Source organism: Acomys minous (genome assembly GCF_964271855.1).
Source record: "Acomys minous genome assembly, chromosome: 15".
Lineage (NCBI taxonomy): Eukaryota > Metazoa > Chordata > Mammalia > Rodentia > Muridae > Acomys > Acomys minous.
In genome coordinates, this window is record NC_140497.1 from 71,261,290 (window position 1) to 71,288,623 (window position 27,334).

At 43.4% G+C, this 27,334-nt stretch overlaps 1 protein-coding gene across 4 annotated transcripts in view; it reads left to right on the plus strand.

The window, feature by feature from the left end:
* SLC4A4 (solute carrier family 4 member 4) overlaps nt 1-27,334 on the plus strand; it is a 320,437-nt gene that overhangs the window by 204,385 nt on the left and 88,718 nt on the right. For all 4 annotated transcript variants that reach the window (XM_084758174.1, XM_084758173.1, XM_084758176.1 and 1 more), the window contains 5 exons: nt 12,438-12,595; nt 20,030-20,117; nt 22,652-22,806; nt 23,435-23,548; nt 25,705-25,879. In XM_084758174.1, the coding sequence (XP_084614300.1) occupies nt 12,438-12,595; nt 20,030-20,117; nt 22,652-22,806; nt 23,435-23,548; nt 25,705-25,879 (690 nt within the window). The remainder of the gene's footprint in view (nt 1-12,437; nt 12,596-20,029; nt 20,118-22,651; nt 22,807-23,434; nt 23,549-25,704; nt 25,880-27,334) is intronic.

Below are 27,334 nucleotides of genomic sequence, written 5' to 3' on the forward strand. Positions count from 1 at the left end.
AATCTTTCTTTTGGGGGGTGGAAGCTGGAAGACTGTTAACAAACGCTGCCTTTTAGATATTAATAGGTAGATCCAGAATTAGACATAAAGACTTTTTCCCTTTTTTGCTTTGCTGAGCACAGTTGTTCAAGGACATGCCATTCTGAGGGAATTCAGATAAATACAATGGTGCAGGCATCATAAGGAAAGACATTCATTTCATACAGTAGTTGCATTGAACCACCCACGCTCACCCCAGCCTTCGGTCCATCTGATATTGTAGCTTCATCGTGGGTGAATCTCTACAGTATTCTCAAAGTCAAAGCTCACAAGTCTATACATTTGGCAGGACCAAGTCCCCTGGGACTTTTCCAGACTGTGGTTATATGTCTTTAAGTCTGAGCTCCAAACCAAGGGAAGAGTTTTCTCTTCAGAATTTGGAAGGTTTTGTTCAAATTTAAAGTGGAGATGTGTAAGCAAGTAGTTTATTTTATTCCTGTGGGAAAGAAAAGCTTTATTTTGCCCATCACCTCTTTCTGCTTTTTTTTTTTTTTTGAGGGTTATATTAGGACTATGTTGCAGTTACAAAATCACCATTTATTGAATATCTACCTTGCTAACTCTGGCCCAGTATTGCAAGCTTTACCAAAGTAGCATAATATGTGAGTTGTCTGCAGACGAAGAGGCTAAATACAGAAGCTAACTCTGTGGCTTTATTAGCAACTGTTCTGTAGATTAAATAAGGGCACAGATATGTTGAGCCCCAGTCCACTTCTCACCAAAGTGTCCGTTAATGGCCAGTGTGGCTTCAGTGTTTACCATTGCTACTGAGGAGCAGTAGGATTTTTTTTCTTGTACCTCAGTTCCTAGGCTGTGCTCCATTCAAAGCTCTTTCTGCGTCTCCATTCCTCTATGAAGGCACTCTGTTCTGTCTACCTTTTGCCTTCTCTGTAATCTGTTTTCACTCTCCGGGCACCTCGCAGGCTATCTTGATTTGGAGCTTCTGTATTTCTTCACATAATACACTTATTGTGCATTGTTATTCAAATGCACATCCTCCTAACAGCTCTACGATACAGTCTTTTGTGATCTCCATCTTACAAATGCAAAAACAGCTGAAAGAAATGAAGCCATTTGCCCAAGATCTCTCACTTTGTATGAGTCCAGATTCGCTGTGAGCTCTGTCTAATTACAAAGGAGGACTTCTTCATCTCCATTTGAGTCGACAATACCTGTTACCAGTTCTCAGGCAGCTATGGACACTTCGATGGTAGACTGCCAGCCTTTGGCCTGCGTGGTTGCTTAGCCTTTTCTCCTTTCATGATGCCATTCAAGTTACTGCAATCTCCACACCTCACTTTCTTCATGGGCAGACGGAGCCAGAAATGATAGTGAGTTTACAAAAGTGTGAGAATTTGTCATAATTCATGAAGTGTCCGTGGCCAGTGATCACTGATAAGAAAGAATATTAGTAATCATTATCATTATTACCATCAGCAATTTAAAAGTCCTTTGTGTCTTTTGATAACAAAGGCACATTCCCATCTTACTAATACAATATTTAAACCTTAAGTGAGGGAGGAAATTATTGTGCGGCTAAGCCAAGAGGCGGGATCCATTTCAAAGCTTGCAGAGGGAACTCCAGCAAAGGATAGCAAAACCAAGCACCTCTGCAGGAATTAAAGAAAGGTGCTCCGTAATGCTGCTTGGCAACGCATGGTTGGCTGTTCTGGAACAGCAAAAGCACGTTCCCTGAATTACTGAAGACTTACTTTTCTGTGGTTGGCTCTCATCGCGGGAGGGGCGGGGGGGACGCCTTCTAAGGGGCTCTTCATTGCATTCCACACTTGCCTCTGCAGAGGATTCTGATGCTATACCCTAGGATCAGTCACCTCAGATTAATTAATTAACTTAGGATTTTGTGATAAATGGTTGCTGAGCACCTAGTGCGGAGCTCGCACTGCAAGGTACCAGGGAAGCAAAATTGACTAATATGTGATTAAAAAAAAAATAGATACTTTACCACCTTCTTTAACACACTTATTTGTGGTCTAACAAGAGTCTCAAACAGTCTGTTGGTAATGCCTCCTGCTAAATAGAATGCAGGCTGGGGGACGTCAGAGGAGATGGGGGAAGTCAGGGTCAAACCTACCCTCCGCACAGGGCCAGGCCAGAGTGAGGAGGTGGAACTGCAAGCTATAATGAGAAGGCAGGGCTGCAGGCAGAAGGGACTTCCTCCCACCCAGAATAATGAGTATTTTAAGCCTCCTTCCTTGACACATGGAGTGGGTGACCTGAGTTTACAATTGGTAGAGTTCATGACATACCACAAGAAGGGAAAGAACTTTGAGAAAACCCCCCAACTCAGCGCCTGGAATCTACAGGTTATTCTTTCTCTTTAAGCTCCTTCCAAGTACTCGTCTCTGTATTCGGGCTTTCTTCACCCCTGGCGTTGTTCTCTGAGCCATTTATTTTATGCAGTTAAATACTATTAATATTCCTGAAATGTGCTCCTCATAATTCTTAAAGGTTATTCGTGCAGGTGTTTCAACTCTGATGTGCTACATGAAAGGCTCAGAGATTTTTTTTAGGTCAAGAGCTTCTAAAATTGAAGTAGTCAAATGTAATTGTGAGACACAGAAGAATTTCACAGGGCCATGTCTTGGGCAGATGGTCTGCGTTCAAGTCCTGGCCTAGCTGCTTAGCTCATTGAGTTTAGTGGAGACCCTTACATCTGTGAGACCTCCGTTTCTCTCCTCCTTAAAATGATAGGATACATTTTTCATTAGTTAGCTATAAGAATTCAATTAAAGTAGCATATGTGGTCCTGTTTTTAAATTACCAAAAGCTAAATGCATGTTTAACAGGTTTTTTTTTTGTTTTTGTTTTTTAATAATATCAGACACAAAATGTGGCTTAGAGATTTAGATTCTTAAAGGAGGTCATTGCTTGAAATTTCATCCTGTTTAGGAAATTAGACCCACTTACTGTTATATTTAGCTTGATGGCCATTTGTAAACATGTTGCTTTGCAGGCTCATTTGCATTAATGGTGGTGAGATATCTAAATTTGGCACCAAAAATTGTAAAATCAATTTTTCACCTTCAGGCAATTGTTTTCACTTTGAAGTTGTATTTCTTAAAAATGGAAAGACAGAAGTTGAGGAGTGTTTTACAAAGTAAAAGTAGAACCAGAGAGCCTTCTGATGTCTTAATGGCTTTATGCACTTTCAAATTTTGTGCATTTTTGAAATCTCAGACCACATTGTAGATGGTAAGTGCCAGGAACATTGTAAGCAATGGAAAGTGTCTATATTTTATGGACTCTTAAGAAATGGCTTGTTTTACCTCCTTAGACAAGTGAGCTAATTCCTGTCAACTCATAAAATATAACTGCTAGGCTTTATGTACTTGCTTGGTTTCCATTTTATAGATTTTAATTATTATTTATTTCCTTTTGACTTCTCTAGGGTTCATATGCTATTTTGTTTGTTTCATTTGTTAGTTGTCTGGTTTTGGGGTGGGCCAGGTCTAGGGTCTTATGCGCACTAGGCATATGCTCTCTTATTGAGACACACCCAAACTCTCATGTACTGTTTTATTCTTCTTAATGTGTACACATGGATCTTTAAATTTTAGCCTTATTAAAAAAATAAGACGGGTAGTTAAGTCCATGAATATTAATGAATGCAGGGGTTACATTCTATATTTGAATATGCTGTGCATTTAGGTTATAAGCTTATTGTTTTTAACAACCCAGTGATAGCTGTGCATGGTAGCTCACACCTTTAGTCTTTCATTCCCAGCACTCAGGGAGGCAGAGGCAGGTGGATTGCTGTGAGTTTGAGGCCAGCCTGGTCTACAAAGTGAGTCCAGGACAGCCAAGGCTACACAGAGAAACCCTGTCTCGAAAACAAACAAACAGCCCAAACAAACAAGAAACCCAACAACCCAGTGATACATTTTAATCTCTAAGAAAACTATTTTGCCTTTTAAATAGATTGTGCTGAAATTCTACATCTTATAATCAACATTTTAAGATGTTATAAAGTCTTTTAAAAGCTTGTTTCTAATAGCTTGTTGGGTGACTCTACTGTAAGGTTGTGGCTAGTTTCTGATTGTTTTTCTTCATGCCAGTCAGCTGTTCTGGTCCACTAAAGAAGCCTGATAGTTTTGGATAGTTTTGCCATGATGGCATCTTCCTTTAGGATATTACTTACTTTGCTCTTGGTTGACATGTGGGTCGAAGATGGGCCATGCAAGTATTTAGTTTGAAATCCTGCTGACTAGAAGCCATGACTGTATGTAGCTAAATAAGCCTCCAACTGCCAGCTTCCCAGATCCCACATACAGAATCTAAATTATGGGAAATCCCAGGCTCATAGACAACTATTATGACAGAGACATGTAACTGAAGCTGTGACACAGAGAGTCAGCTAATCAGTCACGTCATTTGACCATGCCAAGTCTCCTTTCCAATCTGTTGTGAGAGAAAGCCACTAATGTGCCCATTGTCTTCAGGCCACCATGAAGCTCACATTAGAAAATATTCCCACTTTATTTGTCAAACTCTCATCTGCCTATTTCTCTTGCTGCATAGAGAAGGTAATGGGCAGAGGCGGGAGACAGTAAGATGATCAGACTATGGGTTTTTTAAAAATCATACCAATCAATACTGTTTGCATAGAGTAATTTGGTGCATTCTCAGTGAACACAACTAATTCACAAATGGCTGTTTTGCCTAGGCTTCCCGCCCCCCCCCCCATACTTTGGTATCCCTTAAATGCTAAGTTTCTATAACAGGCAGTTATCATACAAAATAGTAGGTTAGGCTTTCCTTAAGAAAACCCCCATGAGACTCAAATGTGGAGGGATTATATAATTTATCTTTCAAAGCAAGACACCTTTGAGATCGAAAGGAGGTGTTTTTAACAAGAGTGCCATGACAGTGTGGCAAGTGGAGAAAATCAGGCGTAAATCAGTAGGCATGGTAACTACCTGATTGCCACACAGAAATCCTCTGCAGGGAAGGGTATGGCATCAGGGAAACCTACCATGACACTGAGCTGGCCAGATGAGTTTGTTTGGGGAAGAATAGAAGCTGTAAATTCCTCAAAGGATACAAGACAAGAACCTTAAAAAAAAAAAAAAAAGAGGAGAGATACAGAAACAGTACTAACAACTCCCAAGAATGATCTGCTTAGGTAGACAGGACTGTTTAGTATGTGGACAATGACATGAGGGTGGTGAGTTGAGAAGCCATACTTTACTGGAAATAGTTATTTTAATGCAATCGTAATGGAGGAGAGAAAAAGAACCTGCCACTTTCTGGGGCATATGGGAGGTTGGATCTCCTCGAGGGTGATTCTGTTAGGTGTGAGCATGGTGGCAAGTGGGGTTCCGAGCGCATGCTCTTCATCAGTGGCTAAAAGGTAAGGTTGGTTAGAGGTTTATATTGTAATGGGTCCCATTTGTGAAACCCCAACGATTCAAAGTATGTTTCCTGCCAGAGGGTAGGAACACCCAAGATCTAAGTGTGGAATGAAAGATTTGGTTGTTTCATTGAGCTGTGGGGTAATATCATTTGTGGATGAACAGCTTTCTCATTTTGGAACACAACCACAGTCTCGCCTACTTTACACTTTGTTCTGCTTTATCCACGTAGAATTTCTAGTTTCTTGACATAGAAACTAAGGCTGCTCAAGACACTGTAAGAGTAAGTAAGCGTTCATAGCAGAGGGCAGGCTGCAGAGGTCCAGGGAATTAGAGGAAGGTCTTACTCTGAAAAAAAGAAGACATTAAAAGAGAACGCAAAATATGCACATCTGGATGCACAGCTTGTATTAAAATCTGGTAAAAAAGCCAAAAGGAGGTGGGGGGCGGGGCGGCGAGGAGTCACAAAATTGCTGAGCTAGCCAAAGTATATTTTAGTGACTGTAGCTCCAAAGGCAGCTGCTTGAAATGTGCTTCCCTGAAATGATGGTTCGCTAAAGGGATTTCTCTGCACTGTGTGTGGTCTTGTATTTGACCCTGCACACGATCCAGCCAGAGTATCCCTGGGAGAAACAGCTAACGATCTAGAGGATGTGTCACACTTTATCTTTGGGATTCAGTCCAGATGATTTTATTGAGAGGCGCTCAGCCTGATTTACAAGCCTTGGATTTTGTTCTTATTCTCATGATCAGCTATTGCCTCTTGTGATGCCTCGCTGTTTAATCTGTACATTTCTCTCTTAGGACTTTATGATCGTTCAAAGTTTATTGTATAAGCCCTGAATTGGTGGTCATATTTTAGCCATTATATTTCCCTTTATCGGCTATTATTGCTTCCCTTACAAAGATAACATGTGACTCAGTGTTTGAGAAACCAATGTTATGGGGCAGATTTTTAGACTTTGACTCAGAGAGACACCTTTCTTGAATCATGTTCCTTGGTGCGATTGCTGTGTTTTGTGACCTGTCACTGTACAATGTAACTTTGATGTTATTTATGTTTCTTCTTTCATGATAGCTATTTCTGCGTTTGCTTCTTCATTGCACTGTGAATTTCAGGAGTGTAGGCCCTGTCTGTTCTCCACAGTGCCCCATAGCTAGACCGTGAACATTTATAGGGCCCTATACATTTTGACAGAGAGAGTGGGACTAGATGAAAGAGAAAACTATTTCTATCCAAAGCAACACTCTGTGATTGGATCTCATACCATAAATGTGCTTCTTCTGATGGGAGAGGAAGGCCTCTGAGGCATGCTGGCTTAGTAAAGGCTCCAAGAATGGCCCCAGTGCAGACGTGTATTCGGTTTTATTTAACCTGGTGCTTCTTCAACTCACCCTCAATTACACTATTGTAGCTGGGCTCTGCAGTGGACAGGAACATACTCCAAACTGCTTTAAGACTGAAGGGATGCACTGGTTTATTTAACTAAGGCAGAATTCTTAAAGGGGCTGTAGGATGCGTGAGACTGGGACTAGCACCCTAGCTATCTCTCTCTCCACTCACTCTCTCTCCTGCTTTTTCTTTTTCTTTCTTTCTTTCTTTCTTTCTTTCTTTCTTTCTTTCTTTCTTTCTTTCTTTCTTTCTCTCTTTCTTTTTGAGACAGAGTTTCTCTGTGTAGCCTTGGCTATATTGGACTTGATTTGTAGACCAGGCTGGCCTTGAACTCACAGTGATCCGCCTGCCTCTGCCTCCCGAGTGCTGGGTTTAAAGGTGTGCATCACCAGGCGCACCTTCTCTCCTGCTTTTATTGGCTTAGGGTTCTGACCTCACTCTTCCCTAGTATCATAGTCGGAGACATTCCTTCCAGCCCAGTGAGGAACAACCTCTACTGACTTGGGAGGAGGTTGGCCTTTTCTACCTATGAATACAAGTTTAAAACAGAGTAGTCTGTTCTCTCATGGGGGCCATGCCTATACACTTTGTTTCAGTTGTGCTTGTTAAGGAAAGGAGTTTACTAGTGGCAGCCCATACATATCTGGGCCTTTTGTTTACTTATGTGTCCAGGTGAGATGTGAATGGCTGACTTCTTTAAAGGAAGAGGAGAGATGGGTAGATGGCTCACTGGCCATCTTCTATAGACACTCAAGGACTAGAGTGAGGAACTGAAGAGGTGGGTGTGGCAGCCCACCTATTGCCCCGCCCCAGGAGGCTGAAATAGGGGATTACTGGAGTAGTGGGCAAGCTCTGGGTTTCACTAAAAGACCTGAGAGAGAGAGAGAGAGAGAGAGAGAGAGAGAGAGAGAGAGAGAGAGAGAGAGAGAGTTGATTGGATGGTTTGGGAGAGCAACCAAGGTGATTCCCAATCCCTTGGCCTTTGCATACACACACACACACACACACACACACACACACACACACACACACACCACTATGCCCATATACTTGTAAAACAAACAAACACATACATGCATGCATGCATGCACATAAAAGTGAAAGAAAAAGTTAAAGATAAGCAAAAGGTCTTGTGAGAAGAATAGAACTAAATGACTGCCTTTCATTCATTCAACGACTATTAACTTTCCTTCTCAGGCACTCTAGGAGGTAAAAGGAACCTGACACTGAGGACACTAGATGACCACTTCACCTATAGGGAGCTTATATCGGGGTGGGGAGGCAGGTAACGAACATAGGTGGTCCACGTGGTATCTTTGATGAGGGATAAGTACAAAGAGCAAAACCCCAAGGCAGAAGAGGAGTGGGAAGTGTTGGGGGCGGGGGGTGGGGGAAGGGCTACATATCTTGACTCATGTGAGTAGGTAAAGTTGCTCTCTTGAGAGAATGACTTTAGAAGATAGTGAAGGACTGAAGAAGCGAACCGTGCAGGCGTTCTCGTAGAGGAGAACAGCAGCTACGACAGGAGGACCTCAGCTAAGCAGACCTGGGCCAGATGGGTGAGGGCATAGCTACAGCAAAGACCAGGAGGCTGTGGAAGGGGCTCAGGACCTGGAGCTTATGGCCTCTACCTGATGCCTGTTTTTGTGAGCTGCGTAGCTGTTCCCATAGTTGCCTTGGCTTTACCTTATCCAATGGCAGCCAATAGAGCGGTTGCAGGAGGGAACGGTCTGGTTCCTGGCATACCTGATCTGCCAGCTCTCATGAAGAGTTGGGGAACAGAGGCAGAAAATGGCAGTCCAGGCAGGAAGCCAGTGCCACAAAGAGAATGACCACAGCATGGATCAGGGTGGTGACAATTAAGGGGCCACGAGGCAGTAGCAGTCTAGATACACTGTGATCGTAACTCTGAGAGGATTTGCTGACAGGAGGGATCTGGGTGTGAAGGAAAGAAGGATTGAAGACGACAGCAAAGTCTTAGGTCCGAGCTACAGAAGAACGGAACCCGCTGTTTAGAGGGCAGTGCAGGATCCAGGAAGGGCTGTTAGTGGGTGGGGAGGGATGGAGGGAGGGGGAGGGTCCTGTTAGAAAGGCTCATTTTTCATGCATGGAATGAAATGTGTGTAAGAGATCCAGAGGAAGGTATTGCAGGCCTGGAGTTTTACGAAAGGTCCTGGCCTTAGATTTGTATTCGTGAGACATCAGCGCGTGGGTGATTTTTAGAAGCCATGATTCGTGACAAGATCACACAGGGAGTGTGTTCAGGTGGCGAAGACTCACCGAAGGACTGAATTACAGGAATCAGTAATCTCTGACAGTGCGACAGAACTAGGCAGACCCTGTTGGGTATTCAGAGGACGGGATATTCTGCATGCTTTGTGAGCGGCGTAGCTGTTACAGTTGAGCACTAAAAGCTTCCATAACTTTTCTGGACAGTTTGATGCTCTATTGATCTGATTTTCATTAATACAAATTCCATTTCTGCCCCCTCATAGTATTTATTACAGACGAATCATGTGTAAAGTGGCTGTTGAGTTTATTCCTAAGGAGCTGCTCTTGCCGCCTCCGACACATCTAACATAAGCGCGATTCAGAAATGACTACTGATGTTTCCAAGGGGGTGGGCTGAGATGAGATGGCAGAGCAAGCTGTGCTGAGCTCAGAAGGGTCCTCCTTGGTCCGAAGTATGAGACCCTTCAATGCAATAACCACAGGGGCTGCAGTTAGGATGCCCACCTACCTGTAGTCAGGGGTCTAGGGAAGAAAAACGGGAAGGGAAGAGGATGTCAGATGCTTATATAGTTTGGATTTTGTGTCCAGAAAGGAGGACTGTTTTGGAGAGAGCTTGAGGATGGATTTTGCTACCCAGCCATACTCCAGTCTGCTCTGTGTGATGAGAGCCGTCCGCCCCCACTCACTTTCTCTGTGATAGTCATCCTGAGTACTGGATGGCTGCAGGCCTTTTTAGGGCTGCTGTTTTAGGGCTTTCTTCCCCCCCTCCCCCACTTTTTAAACTTTTTACTGTACAAACTAGTGGGCTTTCATTATCTTCTCCTATATCTATATCATTGTACTTTGCTCATATCCAGCCCCCTACTTTCCCTTTGTCTTTCCCCCTCCTTAGTGGTCTCCTTCCCATCCTCCAATAATCCCCCTTTGATCTTTCATGTCACTATGTCACGTGTGTGTGTGTGTGTGTGTGTGTGTGTGTGTGTAAAATCTATAGTGTGCCTATGGCAGAAGAAAACGCAGCTCATTCTCTCCCTCCTGTTACACTTTCTTATTCCCTCTCTCTCTCTCTCTCTCTCTCTCTCTCTCTATATATATATATATATATATATATATATATATATATATATATAATAAAATTTAAGTCAAGATTGTATATATAAGATATGAGAGAGAACATGTGATATTTATATTCAGTGTCTGGTTTATTTCATTTAGCAAGATGATCTTCAGTTCTATGCAGCTTTCTTATAAATAACATTGTAAACTTAATTTTTAATATAATTCTCGATTGATGAGTGGCAGAAGTTTTGGAGAATTCCGTACTGCTTAGAAGCAGCCACACTGTTGATATCTAAGAATTAGTACTCCACTTTTCCATATTTTAGTTTCTGCTAGCGTCTTAGTCGTAATGTTTTTGCTTTTTAACATTATAGCCTTCTTCTCACATGGGTGGTGACAGGAGGTGATGGAGGGTAATAGAGTGCTAGAGACCAGTTGTTATGTCATTTATTTTCCCCAGTTAAGGAACTCTTAAGTAGAAGCTTGAAAGGAAAACGTTGATACATGCTCCTTACTAACTGGGGATATTGAGCCACGTCTGCTGCTTCCTGTCTTAGCAATAATCTATGGCAGAAACGATTAAGCTCACTGGTGCTTTTGACTTGAAGGGCGAGACATTTATGTTAGGTAAGAGGTGTTTGTCAGAAGTCTGTGCCTTTTGTACTGGTCCTGTAAAGTTCGTATCTTTAACCTTCCATTGTTACTGAAATAATTCCCCTGAACTATACAAAGGAAAAATGCCTACTTGATGAACTCTCAAATCGACCGTATCCTGCAGCCTTCACACGGAGAGAAAATGGCTTTACACTCTCCCATCTCTCCTTAATCCTCCAACACTTCCCTCCCCCTCACCGTCAGCTTGCTTTTAGTTCACTGCAAAAATATGAGTCCTTAGACGCCCTCGTCACCACCTAGTACGTCTCTCAAATCACCCACGTGCGAACCCATCCAGTCTGCTCTTCTGGTAGGATCGTAAGCTGTGTCCCTGTGTACAGTTGACTTCTCTGTCTGCAGTGTGGGTACCACCCCTGCTCGGTAGCTCCAGGATGCTTGGCTTGCAGTTATTTTTGTAGCTATTCTCCACCGTTCCTATAGCAGCAATCTGCCTCCATTAGCTCATTTTGTTCACTTTCCAAAAGACTGTGATAGCCACACTTTTAAACTTTGTTCTGTTTTGCACACTTTTACCAACCACTCATTTCTTCTCTCTCTCTCTCTCTCTCTCTCTCTCTCTCTCTCTCTCTCTCTCTCTCTCTCTCTCTCTCTCAAGCAATATTTCTCAAAAGAGTAGAATCTGTTTCCAGTCTCTACTCCCTGACTCATTGTTCATTTGGTTCCCTAATGTCCACTGTGGCTACTTTGGTCAAGATTTCCCAGCATGCAATTGGTCCACTCTTAAGTTTCGTCTTGTTAGAACTTCCAGTAGCTTAGGATGCAGCCTCTGTTACATGGTCATCATTTCAGCCTTTCCTCCCTGGCTGTTAGTAAAGTCCTAGCTTTCCTCTTCTTTTCTTTTCCACTGTCTTCCATAATGCCTTCTGTTCCTATGAAGGGCAGAGTGGCCCTGGGGCCTGTGTCCTGTGCTCACACCCAGCGTTGTGTTATTCTGTTCTGTAGCCTTCGGTACCGGTGGCTCCCACTTCCCGCCCATCTCATGTGGGAGACCTCTCCCTGCCTTCGTCAACTCTTCCCTGTGGCCTTCAGCGACTCATGACAAGGTTCCCATTGTATATGTGGCTTCAGTTTCTTTCCTTACCTTTGCTTCTTAGCTTTCACACATGTGGCTTCTTAATAGTTCCTGTTTGAAGGCTTTTCATTGTCCCTTTGCTTGCGTAGTGTTTCAGTCTGCGTTTTGGTACATGGCTTTCTCCAATGTGTCGCTCAGGTGTCTTCCTTGTCAACTCTGAAAAAGTAGTATTTTCTTATGTCTCTTATTTTTCTTCCTCATACTCATCATTACTTCACATTATATTTTATTTCCCCAAGGTAATAATCTCCCTAATCAGGATGTGAAATGAGTTTTTCTTTTCTGCTAGCCCTGTGATTTCGATCATTGTCTGTCTTATAGTAACTTCTCAATAATGTATTGAGTGAGGAAATAAATCAATTAATGGTGATATGTTCCATTGTATTGTATGCTGTTGTATCATTAATATTTTTTTTTGAATAGACAGATAAATGTTTACTATAATGTAATGTTAAATTATAACATAAGAGTGTCTGGCCAAGTACTGCCATGTAAAGATTCATTTAAAGATATTTCCTATGAGTCATGTTTATGGTATGGTTTCTTATTTTTCTCTCTTGAAATAAATGGTATTTTCTTGGCCCTTCTCATGCAGCTGAAGAATAAATTTATGAAAAAACTGCCGCGTGATGCAGAAGCTTCCAACGTGCTCGTTGGGGAGGTTGACTTCTTGGATACCCCCTTCATTGCCTTTGTTCGGCTCCAGCAGGCTGTCATGCTGGGTGCCCTGACTGAGGTCCCTGTGCCCACAAGGTAAGCTGCTCTCCCACCCACTAGGGTTCACAGGACACGTATAGGAAAATGTCATTCCTCTTAGGTCAGAGAATCAGTGCAATGAGGATGTAGTCTGCACTGGAGCAATTTCATTTGAAATAGTGCCTAATTGACATTTGTGCTCTTAAATTACATGTCACTTGAACAGTAATAATAATGGCAGTTATGGAGATTTATTGGCTCACGTACTGGTTTCTTTTTGTGGGTTATTCTTTTGAACCATATGATCATCTTTTAGTATGCAAACTCTGGCATCTATATTTAACATGGAGACACTGAGTTTAAATACGATACATTTATACGATAAATACGATATTTATACGATAAATAAAGCGATACAATTAGTAAGCGGTTCAGAGATTGTAGATGTTTTCATTTCTTCTGTTTTGTCAAAAAAATTGTTACTGGGCTCACACACATAGATGTGCCGTCACAAAGATGCATACACACATGTAAATGGGCATTTTTGTAAAAACTTTGTCATCACTCTAAGCACTTACGTTTGTACACTTACATTAAGCGTGCTTATGTTACAGTCACATGTCAGTCTAGTGCTCTTATCCCAGACGTCATCCTAGAAGCTGTCCTTCTGTCTCTCTCTGAGGCTGTGCTTAGTGGCTCCAATGCTTGACTTACGCACATGGTTAGCAGAGGACATACTAATACTGCACTCAGACCTGTGCTAAGAAAGAGACTAAAGAGGACTTTGTGGCTTCAAGTTGGCATGAGGTGGGTGGGTGTAGGGAGCATGCTTCCTGTGGGTCCCCTGGCAGAGATAGGTGACTTCTTTTTTTAGTTCCGACACGTGAACAGGAAGGGCACTGAGATGGTCTGAGCATGGTTAGCCAACAGTGACGAGAGGTTCAAGGTTTTGTGCTGAGCCACGTTAGGAAGAAAACGAGAAGCAAGTGTCTCAAAGCCCTTTCAGCCCAGCCAGACTTCCTGATCAGGTGATTCCCTCCCACCCATCACTTTAAGTACCTGGGGCAGACACTGGACGCAGAGCTTTGGAAAGGAGGCGATCACAGCTGGGCAATTAATGGGATAATTGTGCTTGGTGTTTTCTATAACATTGCAGCGGAGCCTTGCAGTTCTGTCTGAGCAGTCACCTGGCAAGCCGCTGACTCAGGATGGCTGGAGTCCAGCTCGGCGCCCCAGTGGCTGTATTTATGTCTCTGCACTAACTTTACTGGGGCTTGAAAGAGAAAACATGCTGAGAAGTGTTAAAGAAAAATTGCTGTTGCCTTTTCATTTTTATCACCATTTTTTTTCTTTAGAAGCTACAAATAAAAAAACATTTTAAAGGCTTCTTGTTTAACGGTGATAACATATCTACAAGTAGGAAACCATGGCCCGTTGCCTGTCTTTCTCGCTATCTACTCCTCTCTGCCTCTTTCTTCTCTTCATTTGTTTCTGCCCCAGAGGGAAGCATTAATTTAGAGGTGAAATATGGCGTCATCTGAAAAGCAAGAGGAGCTCAGGCATTCATTTTAGGGGAGTGAAGGGGTATATAATTCAATATCATAAAACAATTGCAGGGCTGGAATCTGAACAATATACCCTCAGACATCAGTATTTTTTTCAGGAAATACTTTATCTGTTGGCTGTCTTCCGGAACAGGGTAAATTGTAATCACCCAGCAGAGAGGCTCCTTAGCTGTCTGTCTGCCTGTTTGTTGTTGTTGTTGTTGTTGCTGTTGTTGTTGTTGTTGGTGGTGGTGGTGTGTGTGTGCGCGCATGTGTGTGTGTACATTATGAGGACATTTACTGTGCCTACATCATATGGAACCCAATAAGGGAAATCTCAGGAGGAATGTGTAGTCATTGTAAAAGATCCAGTCTGTACTCCATCTTGGGCTTTAACTTGTATACTACTCTGTTGCTCTACGGGGCATACTTGAACAGCGTTTCATTGGACATACATCTTTTCGTGGCCACGTTTTTCCCTAAATGTAGAGGAGAGTTATGCTATGGGTGCTATTGTTACTCTTCCTGAGAAACAGTTTTGCGATCTTGACTAGCTCAGCTCACATGTTTCCTTTTTTACTTTGCTCCTTGTGGCCCGTGGTGGCCTCTCCTTATAGCACTGTGGCTGTCAGTGGCTGCGTAGGTAGGTGCCTTTGTAGGGGTGAGTCTGGCTTTCCATGTAAAATCAAGCAAGTCTTTGATGTCTGGTGACCTGGTATGCTGTCTCTATGATGTTTCCACTTTCTTGCAGGTACTTTTTTTTCTTTTAAAATATATTTTATTAATTTATTCATATTACATCTCAATTGTTATCCTATCCCTTGTATCCTCCCATTCCTCCCTCCCTCTCATTTTCCCCTTACTCCCCTCCCCAATGACTGTGACTGAGTGGGGCCTTCTCCCCCTGTATATACTCATAGGGTATCAAGTCTCTTTTTGGTAGCTTGCTATCCTTCCTCTGAGTGCCACCAGGCCTCCCCATCCAGGGGACATGGTCAAATATGGGGCATCAGAGTTCATGTGAAAGTCAGTCCCCATTCTCCACTCAACTGTGGAGAATGTCCTGTCCATTGGCTAGATCTGGGTAGGGGTTCAAAGTTTACTGCATGTATTGTCCTTGGTTGGTGCCACAGTTTGAGCGGGACCCCTGGGCCCAGATCTGCCCATTATAATGCTCTACTTGTAGGTTTCTAGGACCCTCTGGATCCTTCTATTCCCCCATTCTCTCATCTTGCAGGTACTTTTCTTGCTGTCATTTTGTATCTCATCATGGAGATGTGTATGCTATACATTTCCTTATTACCATTTAGCAGCCTTGGGGTGGAGGCAATGGGAAGATTTTCTGTCACCTGGAGGCAGAACTGCAAATTTCTCACTCTGGGGCCAACGTTTGGGAGCAACTTAGAGCGGTATCTGGAATGGGCTGCGATAAAACCCTTTGGGACTGCATGGAGTAATAACTGTAAATCCATTTATTCTCTTTAGATCTTGAAATAAGATAAAAGGGCTAGTCAGAGAGCTTCAGCTGAGCATTATAATCTCCCTCTCTAGCATTTTATAAGTTCATACGTATTGCATGTTATAAACACTTGCCTATGAGAAATAGCATGTAAGGTGGTAGTGACGGTGTGTCGTCCTCATGTGTGTCCTGCGTTGCATGTGAGGTGGTAGTGACGGTGTGTCGTCCTCATGTGTGTCCTGCGTTGCATGTGAGGTGGTAGTGACGGTGTGTCGTCCTCATGTGTGTCCTGCGTTGCATGTGAGGTGTTAGCCCTCACATATCTGTTATAGAAGCGACAGCTTAGCCCTATCTTCCAAACCTGCTCATTATGCATACTGCCTTATTTGACTCACTGCTGTTTCAGAGAAGGGAGTAAGGGATTGGTGCCTGCTGGGTTAATCTAGAAATAGTTGTGATCTATCAGGAAGGGGGGTGCATCCTTTCTAAGAAGACTGAGTGAATTAGGAAGGCTGGCTCCTTTTCTGATACTGTGCTTGCTCTGCCTATAATTATTTTGTGAATGTGAGTATAGGCCACTGGTTCCGGACACGAGTCAGCTGGTGTTTCTGTTGTGTAGCGTGCCAGAGGCATCCTCTGCAGGCGTAATTCATTACTAGAAGAAAATTCACAAAAAGTAGGAAGAGGCCTCCTCGAGACAATGGAGAGAACTAGGAACCATTATAAATTCTAACTCTGACATTTGCAGTTGTGCACGAATCGAACAAACCCCAGGCACATGAGTTTACTTTCCCCGCCCTGAGCTGTCAGCATGGACTGCTCACGTTCAGCCCCGCAGATGTGATGTTTACTTGTAATTTGTTAATAACGAAAAAGGCTTCTGGTTAAAAATAACATCTGTCTATTGACAAAACCCAGATTTTTAATCACGAAAGGAGTTTTCAGTGCGTTATAACGCTGAGTTTGGCAGGATGTACGTCTATCGTAAAAGTTGTAACAACTTTTGCTTCTTTGAGGGTGAAGGGGGGATGGGTGGGGGGTGGGAGGCAGGTGGGGGTGGGGGCTGGGAGGGTGTGGGGGTGGGGAGTGGGGGGTGTGGGTGTGGGGGGTGGAGGGAGCTTCGGTTTTCAGGGTTGTCCCTTGTTTTGGTTCCCTCAGATCTCCCATCTCATCTGGTGCGCTGCTGCTGTGGATTGGGGCTGCCTCTGTTCCTCAGCTTGGCCCCTCCTGCACACTTCTACCCAGAGTTCCTCCTGCACTGTTTTCACGGTGTAGATCTCTGCATTGTCTTAACTGAACTAATCACTAAAAAAAAAAAAAAAAAAAAAAAAAAAGAACTTTAATTCTCACCATATTGTTCCTACTCAGCACTTGGTGACATTTTATAATAAAGAAATGCCTTTTATTTTAACCTAGATAGCTTTCCATCTGGGTTATTGAACCAATATAATTCTTGTACGCTGGCTTATTGTTTTAGTATATGTTATAGCTATCGCTAAGCTGCTACTTCCTTTTATTCTTTAGTATTGTGGAGCAAAGACCAAACAGTAAATGTTTATAGCAAACGTGTGCCCTTGCTAAGTTGGTGGCTCCGTTACTCTGGCGGCTCTCGGACAGTTCCCTACCCTCTGCCTCATTTTACGTTTGAGGACTGTTAGTGTCCACGGTGTCGCCTTACAGAGAACATGGTATTTATTTAGGTTTTGTTGCCATATGTACAAGCTGATGATGAATCTATGGATCAGGTTCCAGAGTGTGGTTTCATAAGCTCTGTTCACATGGGGGGGGGGGGGGGTACTGCAGTAGGAGGGAGAGGCACAAATTGGCCCAGGGAAGGGTTTAGCAGTTGCACATTAGTCGAGAAGCTAGTAAAATGACATAAAGGGCCAGACAAGAGAAATCCAGTAAAGATGTACTGAGCGAAGGGGCCAGTGTCAAGATAGGTTTTTTGTTTTTTGTTTGTGTCTGATACCAATCTGCCAATTTGGCTTAAAACTGCCATTTCAGCCATGCCCGTTTGTGGACAGACAGGTAGAATTCACAGATGTAACCAGTAGTGCTTTTTCTTAATGAGACCTCGCTTTAGGGGATAAATACTTTTGCATGTTTTGTTCTAAGAACAGTGACCATTTCCTTTAGGAAGCAACAATAACAATAACAATAACAACAACAACCACTTTACTACCTAAAAAGTTTTTGTGTTGCTGCCTGTGTTGGCTCATTGCTGTCTAAATGTTATCTCCAGGGGAAGAAAAATCCAAATATCAATAGAAGTCTTGGCAGAGCTAAGTGCAGTTCTGAGAGTGGCCATTTTCGCCCTTGAGCAGGTTTTCAGAACTGCCGGTTGCCTCTGCCGCTTCCTTCACTGTGGCAACCCTCGGCAGCCACAAGGCAGGCTCGGAGCAGATAAGTGCTGGATAGTTTTATGGATATTCTGATAAAAATATGAGTATTCAAACTTTTAACAACGCTTGTTACCATTTTAATTCCCAATTTTTAAAAAAAATACCTTTTTTTGGAGTGAATTTTACAAACGGAGAAAAGTAACTCATGTGCGTAGGACCATTTTGGAGTAGACGGTGACATTCATTTACAGAGTATCTGATGTCCATCCTCTTCTTCCCAAAGTGAGTTGGGGAACGGGATAAGTAGGAGTTAAGTTCAGTGAGTGAAGTGAGATGCTGGAAGGTTCCTGGTGCCATCAAATCTCGCCTACTCTTTCTTGTCTCCGGCTGTGTAAGAACCCACAAATCTTTCCCCGGAGAGCAGCCTATGAAGATGATTGCTGCATTGGTTTTGTCTGTTGAACCACAGCCCCAGTGCACCAGAAGAGCAGGTGGCAGTGCAGAGCCTTTAAGGGAGGAATGGAGCCTAAGACGCCCATGTACCCTAGGCATCCATCTACTGACTGCGTTGTTGTTTTTTGACGCTGCAGGTTAAACCGGAGTATCCTGCAGCGTGGCCACGTGTTCTGCCACTGAGCCCTGTGCTCCACCCTGTCCTTTACCTGGCACCAACCTTGGGCTCACCTACTGTCTTCTCCACCCCCAGAGTCCTTGGTGTTAAACAGGATGAGCTCTGTTTTGCAGAAGGTTGTGTAGGGATTTGAATAAGGGGGTGACTGTGCTTTGTAGGCTTTGCAGACTTTCTGAAGCTGTGCAAACATATGACGCCATTGTATGTGTTGCCTTCATTTTCTCCCTGTTAGGTAAGGCATGAGCAATAGCAAGGTAGAGGTTTACTCCGCATCACTTTTTTTTTTAAACATATTTTTCTTCTTCACTTCCTCAGTGGAGAAGCACAGCTTCACCTTTATGGTGAGTGATGGATTTCTTCCAAAATGACACACTCACCATTGCTTGTTACAAGCCATATTTGCTCTGGAGCAGTGCTTCTTATATTATCAAGAAAATAAAATTGGAAAGGAAAACGAGGGAACTCACAAAGGGATTTTGACCGTCTGTGGACGGTACTTTGTTTTTCATGTCTGTCATTTTTCTTTCTCCTTCCTATCAGCATGCGGCTCACTGTGATGGTTTGCTTTTCGCCGGCTCCCACTCACCTGAATAGCAGTGTTTCCTACAAATATGGAGAAGAGCGTTTGTCAGGCCCCATCCTGGGTACAGGACAGTCAGAGAAATCAAGATATGTGCTAAGTCTTTGTAGCCAGTGTCCTAAACACACTTGCACCACACATTCCAAAGTCAGTAGACATGAAGACACAGCGAAGTGTAAAGCAGAGATCAGCAATTTGTGACGTTCATATAAGTAAAACCTCTTCCTGGTCAATGAAGACGGTGCTCGGGTTTCTCCTTTCCTTCAAATTAGCTTAGTGATACCTCGTGTTAGCATGAAAGAATGTCTTGTCTCAACTCCTGGAACTACATCATGCTTTGTTCTAAAGCCGAGTTCTAGGGACTGGATAGATCACTGAGTCCGGTCAGTGCTGGTTCCCAGGCACGAGGGCCTAAGTTCAGATCTCTAGCACCATACGATGGCTCAGAGGTTAAGGGCACCGACTGCTCTTCCAGAGGTCCCGAGTTCAATTCCCAGCAACCACATGGTGCCTCACAACCATCTATGATGTGATCTGATGCCCTCGTCTAGCCTGTAGGTGTACATGCAGGCCGAGCACTGTATACATAATAATAAATAAATAAATGTTTAAAAAAATAAAATAAAATAAAATAAAAATAAACAAGGGGCCATGCTGGGTGCCTGATCCTAGCACTGGACAAGCAGAGGCAGGAAGGGGCCCTTGGGCTCACTGGCCTGTGCATCTGGCTGCATCCATGAGCTCCAGGTTAAGACCTTGTCCCAACACCTGAGGGGAAGAGCAATGCCAAAGGACGACAGCTATTGTGTGATCTCCACGTGCACACAGATACGAATGCGAAGAGGAGCTGAATGTGTAATGGATTAAGATAGGCTGTTTCTCAGTTTTACGAAGTGCATGTTTCAACCTTTGCTTTTCTCCTTCCCCATTAGGTTCCTGTTTATTCTCTTAGGTCCCAAGGGGAAAGCCAAGTCCTACCATGAGATTGGGAGAGCCATTGCCACCTTGATGTCCGATGAGGTAGGGAACAAGGTGCAGGGCTTCGTCGGTGACGATCTTGTTCGTGTGTTTGTCTGAGCTGCAAACTGACTGTCATGGTTTAGTCAGTTAAAATTTATGTGGCCACAAGACACTCCACATACTTACTTCCCTTATGTAGGGCAGCCTTCAAAAAGTAAAGGCATGTGTCTTGTTTTTATGCTAGGCCCAAAATATATGTGGGAACAAAATAAAATGCGTTTTTACTTTTCTTCAGCAAAATTGTTTAGAAAATATTCTAAATGTCTTAAAGATTAAGATAAATGAGGTTACTTATGATATCTTTTTAAAATATATTTTATTAATTTATTCATATTACATCTAAATTGTTATCCCATCCCTTGCATCCTCCCGTTCCTCCCTCCCTCCCATTTTTCTCTTACTCCCCTCCCCTATGACTGTGACTGAGGGGGACTTCCTCCCCTGTATATGCTCATAGGGTATCAAGTCTCTTCTTGGTAGCCTGCTATCCTTCCTCTGAGTGCCACCAGGCCTCCCCATCCAGGGGACATGGTCAAATATGGGACACCAGAGTTCGTGTGAAAGTCAGACCCCACTCTCCACTCAACTATGGAGAACGTCCTATATGATATCTTAATTCAGTTGTACACTTTGTAATGATCCGAGGCACAGTAGAGCAGTGGTGATTAACATCAATTAATTATATGCCGTAAACGTAGCTAGTAAAGAGGACTTTGAGTGTTCTCAACACAAACAAATTGCTACTGTCCGAATGACCAATATGGTCCCTATGTATTTTCAGTTGTTCAAACTGATCTTTAACTTTTGCTGGATAAGTTCAAGGTCACTGTATTAACTGTATGTCGCAAACTGTCCAATTTATCACGTCTCTGACCTCACGTGTCCATATATGCTTTCTAGTCTTTCTGCTTTGCTGTTTCTCAAATACTTTGTTTTTTCACTTATGGCTCGCTTTGTCAGCCTTTTTCTCACTAAGTGTAGAGGTGGAGGATGTTTCCCTCTGCCCACTAGAAGCTCTGCATGGTGGCTCCTCAGCTGTTTGATGTCCCCTGGGTCTGAACACTGACAGCTCTGCTGTCCCCCTTGAGGGAGCATTTATTTCCCGTTTCAGTTGGCTGATTTATTTAATTTTGTATGTTTATAGTTCTTTTCTTTTAACATTCCTAATATAATTTAGGGATGCTTTAGGCCGCATGTCATGGGTGTGGAGTGGCCTCCTCATATTGATGAGGGCGTCTTTCAACAGGTGTCTTACAACTTCTCTCCCATCTCACTGGTTGAAGCTACCAGTATTTATTGGCAAGATTGGCTGGGAAGGCATAGTTCTGACCCTTTCTATCTGACAGAAAAGTATGGAAGGGATGGGGGTGTTCGCTGCAGAGGAGATAGCTTCCTTGTGTGCTGCCTTTTCCTCAAACCCAGAGCTCCCAAGCCAGTGTTGTTTGCCTGATAACTCTTAAAAATTATTATTATTATTATTTTTTTTTTAGGGAAAGGGACGTAGCAGAAAGACTTAGTTTAGGTGAAGGGTGTTGAACAGGGCCAACATTTTCTTCTGGGTGATGAAAAAGTTAACTTGCAAAGATAAAGGTCTCGGCTTTGTGAAGACCTCCAGGTTAGCTCAGGTAGAAGAGCGGGTTACTGAAGGAAAGGATTGTGTGCCATTTTTGAAGCCCCCTTCTTTGATGTGTATGAAAGACATGAAAACGTTCCTGCCTGTGTGACTTGCCTTTCTTTTTCTGTGACACGCCATGACCAGTGCCACTTCTTTAGGCTTCTAACTCCATAGAGATAAGAATCCATCCATCACCACCATAGTGGAGAGGCATGGCGGCAGGTGGGAGGCACGGGAGTTGGTACAGGAAGTGTGTAACATACTTCCTCCAGGAAGGCTGCACCTTCTAACTTTTCCTAAATAGTGTCACCAACTGGAGACCAAGTGCTCCAGTGCCCAAGACGTTACTCATTTAACTCCTGCACTGCCATTGGGGAATTAGATATTACCTTTCTAAAAGGGAGGCATGTGAGTACTCATTTCAATCCTCGACCTTTCCACCAGTATAACTCAGCCTTCTTCTTTCTTTATGGCTAACTCCCATTGTTAAAGGACTGCAGTGTGTGTGTGTGTGTGTGTGTGTGTGTGTGTGTGTGTGTGTGTGTGTGTTATCCTGAGTTTAACAGTCAGTGTGAACTTGTTCTTACTGGATTTTTACTGCCAGTTGTCCAGTAATCTTTAATTCAGGGGGGTTGGCTTTCATCAGAGATCTTGAAAACATTTGCAGCTGGCTCTCACAGCAACTGTGAGAGTTTTGATGGAAAGCCATACTTAAAATTCCATTTCCTCAAACCCCCACTTAGAGGCTGAGATCATAACCTGCACCCCTCAATAGATGAATAGTGGGGGTGACTAGAGCACCAGTTAACAGGAGTGTCGGGGGAAGGGCACTGTGGACGGTGTTACTCAGCTGTGCTGTGTTATGAGGCATTCAGAAAGTCTGCTGTGTGGGGGAATCAGCGCATCTCTCCTTATTCAGGTGTTCCACGACATTGCTTACAAAGCGAAAGATAGGCACGACCTGATTGCTGGCATTGATGAGTTCCTGGATGAAGTCATTGTCCTCCCACCTGGGGAATGGGACCCAGCAATCAGGATAGAGCCTCCAAAGAGTCTCCCATCATCTGACAAGAGGTAGGTTGCTATGCACACGTCAGTATTCAGGGAGTGCCAAGCCCCTGACCTGAGGAGGTTGCAATTGGAAAAAGTAGGGGCCAGGCCGTGCTGTGATACTCCTAGGTCCCCATGGGTAGGGTGCCTCAGATGGCGTGCTGACGTGCCTTGCATTTAGATCTACTTGACACTGTAAGATAAGTATTCTATGCTTTGATGCCTCTAATGATTGCACTTAGCTCACGATGTTGGAAAGTGTCACAGGCGTTCTTCGGGGATGCTTTGGGGACCTTCTGTCTGTGTCTTTGCAAAGATCACTTTACTCAAGATGAGCCCCTGTAGACTAAGCAGGTTAAAAGGTTTAGTAGAGAAGTTGAGGAGAAACCATTGCCTGGCAATCTGTTATTCCCCAAGTAGAACAGCTTTAACCCTGAAGGTGTGCAATAAGTTAAAATCTGTGTTTGCCCAGCCATTTGTCCTACCTCTGGATAGGACACTCCCAGAATTCTGTGTGAACAAAGGATAAGAAATCGTGGGTCTTTTTCTGAGAAGGCCTTCATCCTCTGACTCTGTAAGCATGAGACTACAGCCGCGGGAGCAAATGAACACAATAAACTGATATCCGCTTGCACCCTGTTTTCTTGCTTAGAAAGAATATGTATTCAGGTGCAGAAAACGTGCAGATGAATGGGGACACACCTCATGACGGAGGGCACGGAGCCGGAGGACACGGCGACTGTGAAGAACTCCAGAGGACTGGCCGGTAACTGAAGGAACCTTTTGCCATTCATGATAAGGTTTTCCTTAGATCTAAATTTCCCTTCCTTGTTCTCAGTTCACTTTCAGTTTTTATTGACTGCTTTGTTCATTTGCTCAGCCAACAAGTATTTATAGTAGGTCTATTAGTCACAGACGACGGGAATACAGCCGTGTATTAATGCTCTGCCCTATGGGCCTCACTTCGTGGAGATGGGAGAGAAATCCTAAGCAAATAAATAAATGCACCAATGGGCTTAGGAGGAAAATGGAGGGAAAAAATGGGGACTTTCATGATGAATAGTGTTACATTTTTAGACAGAATTATCTGAGCGGACCCTGCAGCCAAGGCCAACACTCAAAGGAGGTGTTCAAGTAGGTGAGAGGCAGTCTATATAGGTGTGAGTTGAGAAAAGGGACTAAGGCATAGAAAACTCTGGAGAGTGACATCCGGCCAGTGTGACCCACAGAGTGACTGATGGGATAGTACAGAAAGGGCTAAGTCCATGGCAGGTGAGCATGGGTGGTGGGGATGACTGAAGACTGACTAGGTCTCCTGTGTGGCTGTCATGATATCATTCCTTCCCTGTACATTGTTTCCCTTCCTCTGAAAGAATGAAGAGTAAAAGCCTCCCGCACCTTATGTATTGCATAGTGAGGAGGTAGGGTCTAGAACTCTATCGTTGGTCATCGTGCAAATGTCATAGAGTGTCCCTACACAAGTCAGTGGCCATTAACCACTTACTCAATGGGGCTTCTTGGTATAGTCAAAAGACAAGCTAAGGATGGCCTGTATGGGGCCATTGGAAGCATAGCATGGCATATTATTTTACAGTACACTTACTTTTGTAAGTAGAAGGAGTATTCGCCAATGTAACAATAAAAGGTGCAGCATAGCAAACACATGAACTGGCAACACAGCTATGTATGTGTGGAATTACTATATGCTTTTATATACCTCCCAGAAGAGTAGGTCTACTAATGCCACCATGACATGCAGGAGAGAACTGCATGGGACAATATTGTCATAGCTAATGATGCTTCTATATGATGGTGTCATTTTAGTTCCATTATCATCTTGTGACATGTGGTCCCACATATGTGGTCCACCACTGACCTCAATGTCATCATGCAGTGAATGACTACCGTTCTTTATAACCTATTTTCACTAGGAATAACTTGGTCACTTTCTACTTATAGCCCAGATATGAGTTATGGAATTTAATGTGTTGAATTGCATCAGACTGCCATTGCCTTTTTTCATCTCTCTCTTTGCCACATGCATTTAGTGGCTGCATGATCCTGTGTGTATCAAGGGTACAGAGATAGGTTGCTCAGTTGAGCTGAGGCTGAGGCGTCAGGTTTTAGAAAGAGGCACTTTGCACAGAAGTCACACTCTCTGAGAAAGGCTGGTTCGTTAGGTTCTCTTGGAAGAAAAACAGGCTGGAGTGTGGGCTCAGTCCATACATTTGCCCATCACGTACAGGCACACCTTCATCACTTCATGATTTGGGGAGTTTATTCTAAATTTACTTCCTCTGAGGCCCATTCTAGCTTTCTGTTTATCTATAATTTTCCAGCTCCTCTTCTCTAGAACTATGTAACTACCACCTCCATTTAATTTTTTTTCTTGGCTTTTATTTACTTATCTTACTGTCTACCCTTTGATCCTCCAAAAGGAAACTCCATGAGGTCAGAACTTCAGGGCAAGTGTTATTCAATGTCGTTTCCCCAGCAAATAGAGTAATAGCAGATTGTGTGCCTCTCCCCAGCTCTCACCCTCACGCAGTGGGGATGAGATGACATTATGACAACACTGTAACGGGATTTATATGATGTACAATGTGTTTGGATGTTTGCCTTTGGAGAATGGAAAATTATAATTTATCTACTCAGTGCTCTCAACTAAAGACCAATGGGATGATCTTTGGAGGATGTTGGACCTATTCTGGAAACCAAAAAAGAGAGGCAAAAGAAGATATATTTCTTTACAGTTTTTTTTCTTCTTCTGTCTCATCTGAATGAAACTATCTTCAATAGTATCTTGTCAATGACTCAAACGTTTTAAGTCCAAAGCCTTTGTGCTGCAGTGACTGATGTCTTGATGAATTCGATGGCTGTGTATCTTATATTTGATCACATGTTTGCTTTCTCCCTGCCCAGGTTCTGCGGTGGATTAATTAAGGACATCAAGAGGAAAGCACCCTTTTTTGCCAGCGACTTTTACGATGCTTTGAACATCCAGGCTCTTTCGGCAATCCTCTTCATTTATCTGGCAACGGTGACCAACGCCATCACTTTCGGAGGACTGCTTGGGGATGCCACCGACAACATGCAGGTGGGTCTGATCTGAGAGGGGACACAAATAGTCCGGCGCAGATTGTCCTCCTCACCCCTGCTGCTCCGTGAGGAGCAGATGGCCTTTCAGTTACTCAGCGTGATTTTCTTTCTTTTGCTGGATGCTGCATTTTGCTTTGCTTCTGGCTCGCTGCTGTATTTCCAGCATGTTAGTAATTACCAAAATAGCTCGATGAAAATCTGGCTTGACTCACAAGTGGGGAAAGGAAAGGGGAGGAAATGAGGATCTACAAATTCTATTTGGGCAAAACCGAATCAGCTGCTTGGATTCTATGTGGCGACAAGATTTAGAGCTCCCAGGTTCTGGAATGTATGGGCCATATTCGGTGTCACTTGGCGATCACACTCTTTGCGAATGTGTGATGGCTGACTCTTTGCCCTTGTTCTAACATGAGCAAATCCACAGTATCGCATCGAGCAGTGGAGTGGGTTGCTCAAGGCTGGATTTGCATGTCTGCCAGTAGAACTGAGCTTTAGTGAATCCCAGCTGAAGTCGTTTCTTCTATTCTCAGACTGTCTCTCACTGAGCTGTGAAGAACCTGGCTGGGCTAATGTTACAACATCAATTACAACCACAGTTTGTTGGTTTATGTGAAGGTAGCATTTGCTGTCCTTTCATATCAGTAGTAGCTACAATCTCAATAAGAGAAAGGATGTAAATCCACCACCCTCATCAATTAGAACACCACGTGACAAATGACTTACGTTGACCTAGGCATTAGAAACAGTAGGCTAGGTACTAGGTACTAGGTTGTACTAGGTACTGAGTACACAGTGAAATGGAGCTGAACCTCCGTTGAAGCCCTTTTGAACTCTGTCCTTCTACTTTCTTGTCCATTAGTGTTCAACCCACGTGCAGTTCACACATGCTGCCGCCCAGCTTCTTAGCTTGTAAATGTAGCCAATTCCCCCAGATTACTTTTGTTACATTTCTACTTTGCCTCCAGTATATATCTACGCTCTAGAGCCCTTTCTAAATGCAAAGACAAGATAAGAGACAGGAACACTTTTGTGGTACCAACTACCAAGGGAAAAGTAACCCAATCATATTTTAGGTTAAGTATGCTTGTCCATTATATATATAAAGCTGCTCTTTTTTATTACATTTATCTCATGGATGTGGTGGCTGTGGGCTCAGCTGAGTGGCTCTTTCTTTGACCCTTCGTACATATTACAGTTAGGTGGCACCAGAGTTTGAACTTGTCTAGTGGCTTCTACCCACATAGTGCCTGGGTTGGAGTGTCTGGAGCAGCTGGGTCCTAGGGGACACTCCACATGGCTTCTCCACAAGATGAACTTGGGCATCTTCACAGTACGGGCCCTCTTAAAGGTTGAAGGAGTACCAGCCACTGTTTCACCGCACAAGGTTGTATACCTAACGTTGCTTCATTTTCTGACTTTCAAAGATGCACTGAAAATTCAAACTCTGATTGAA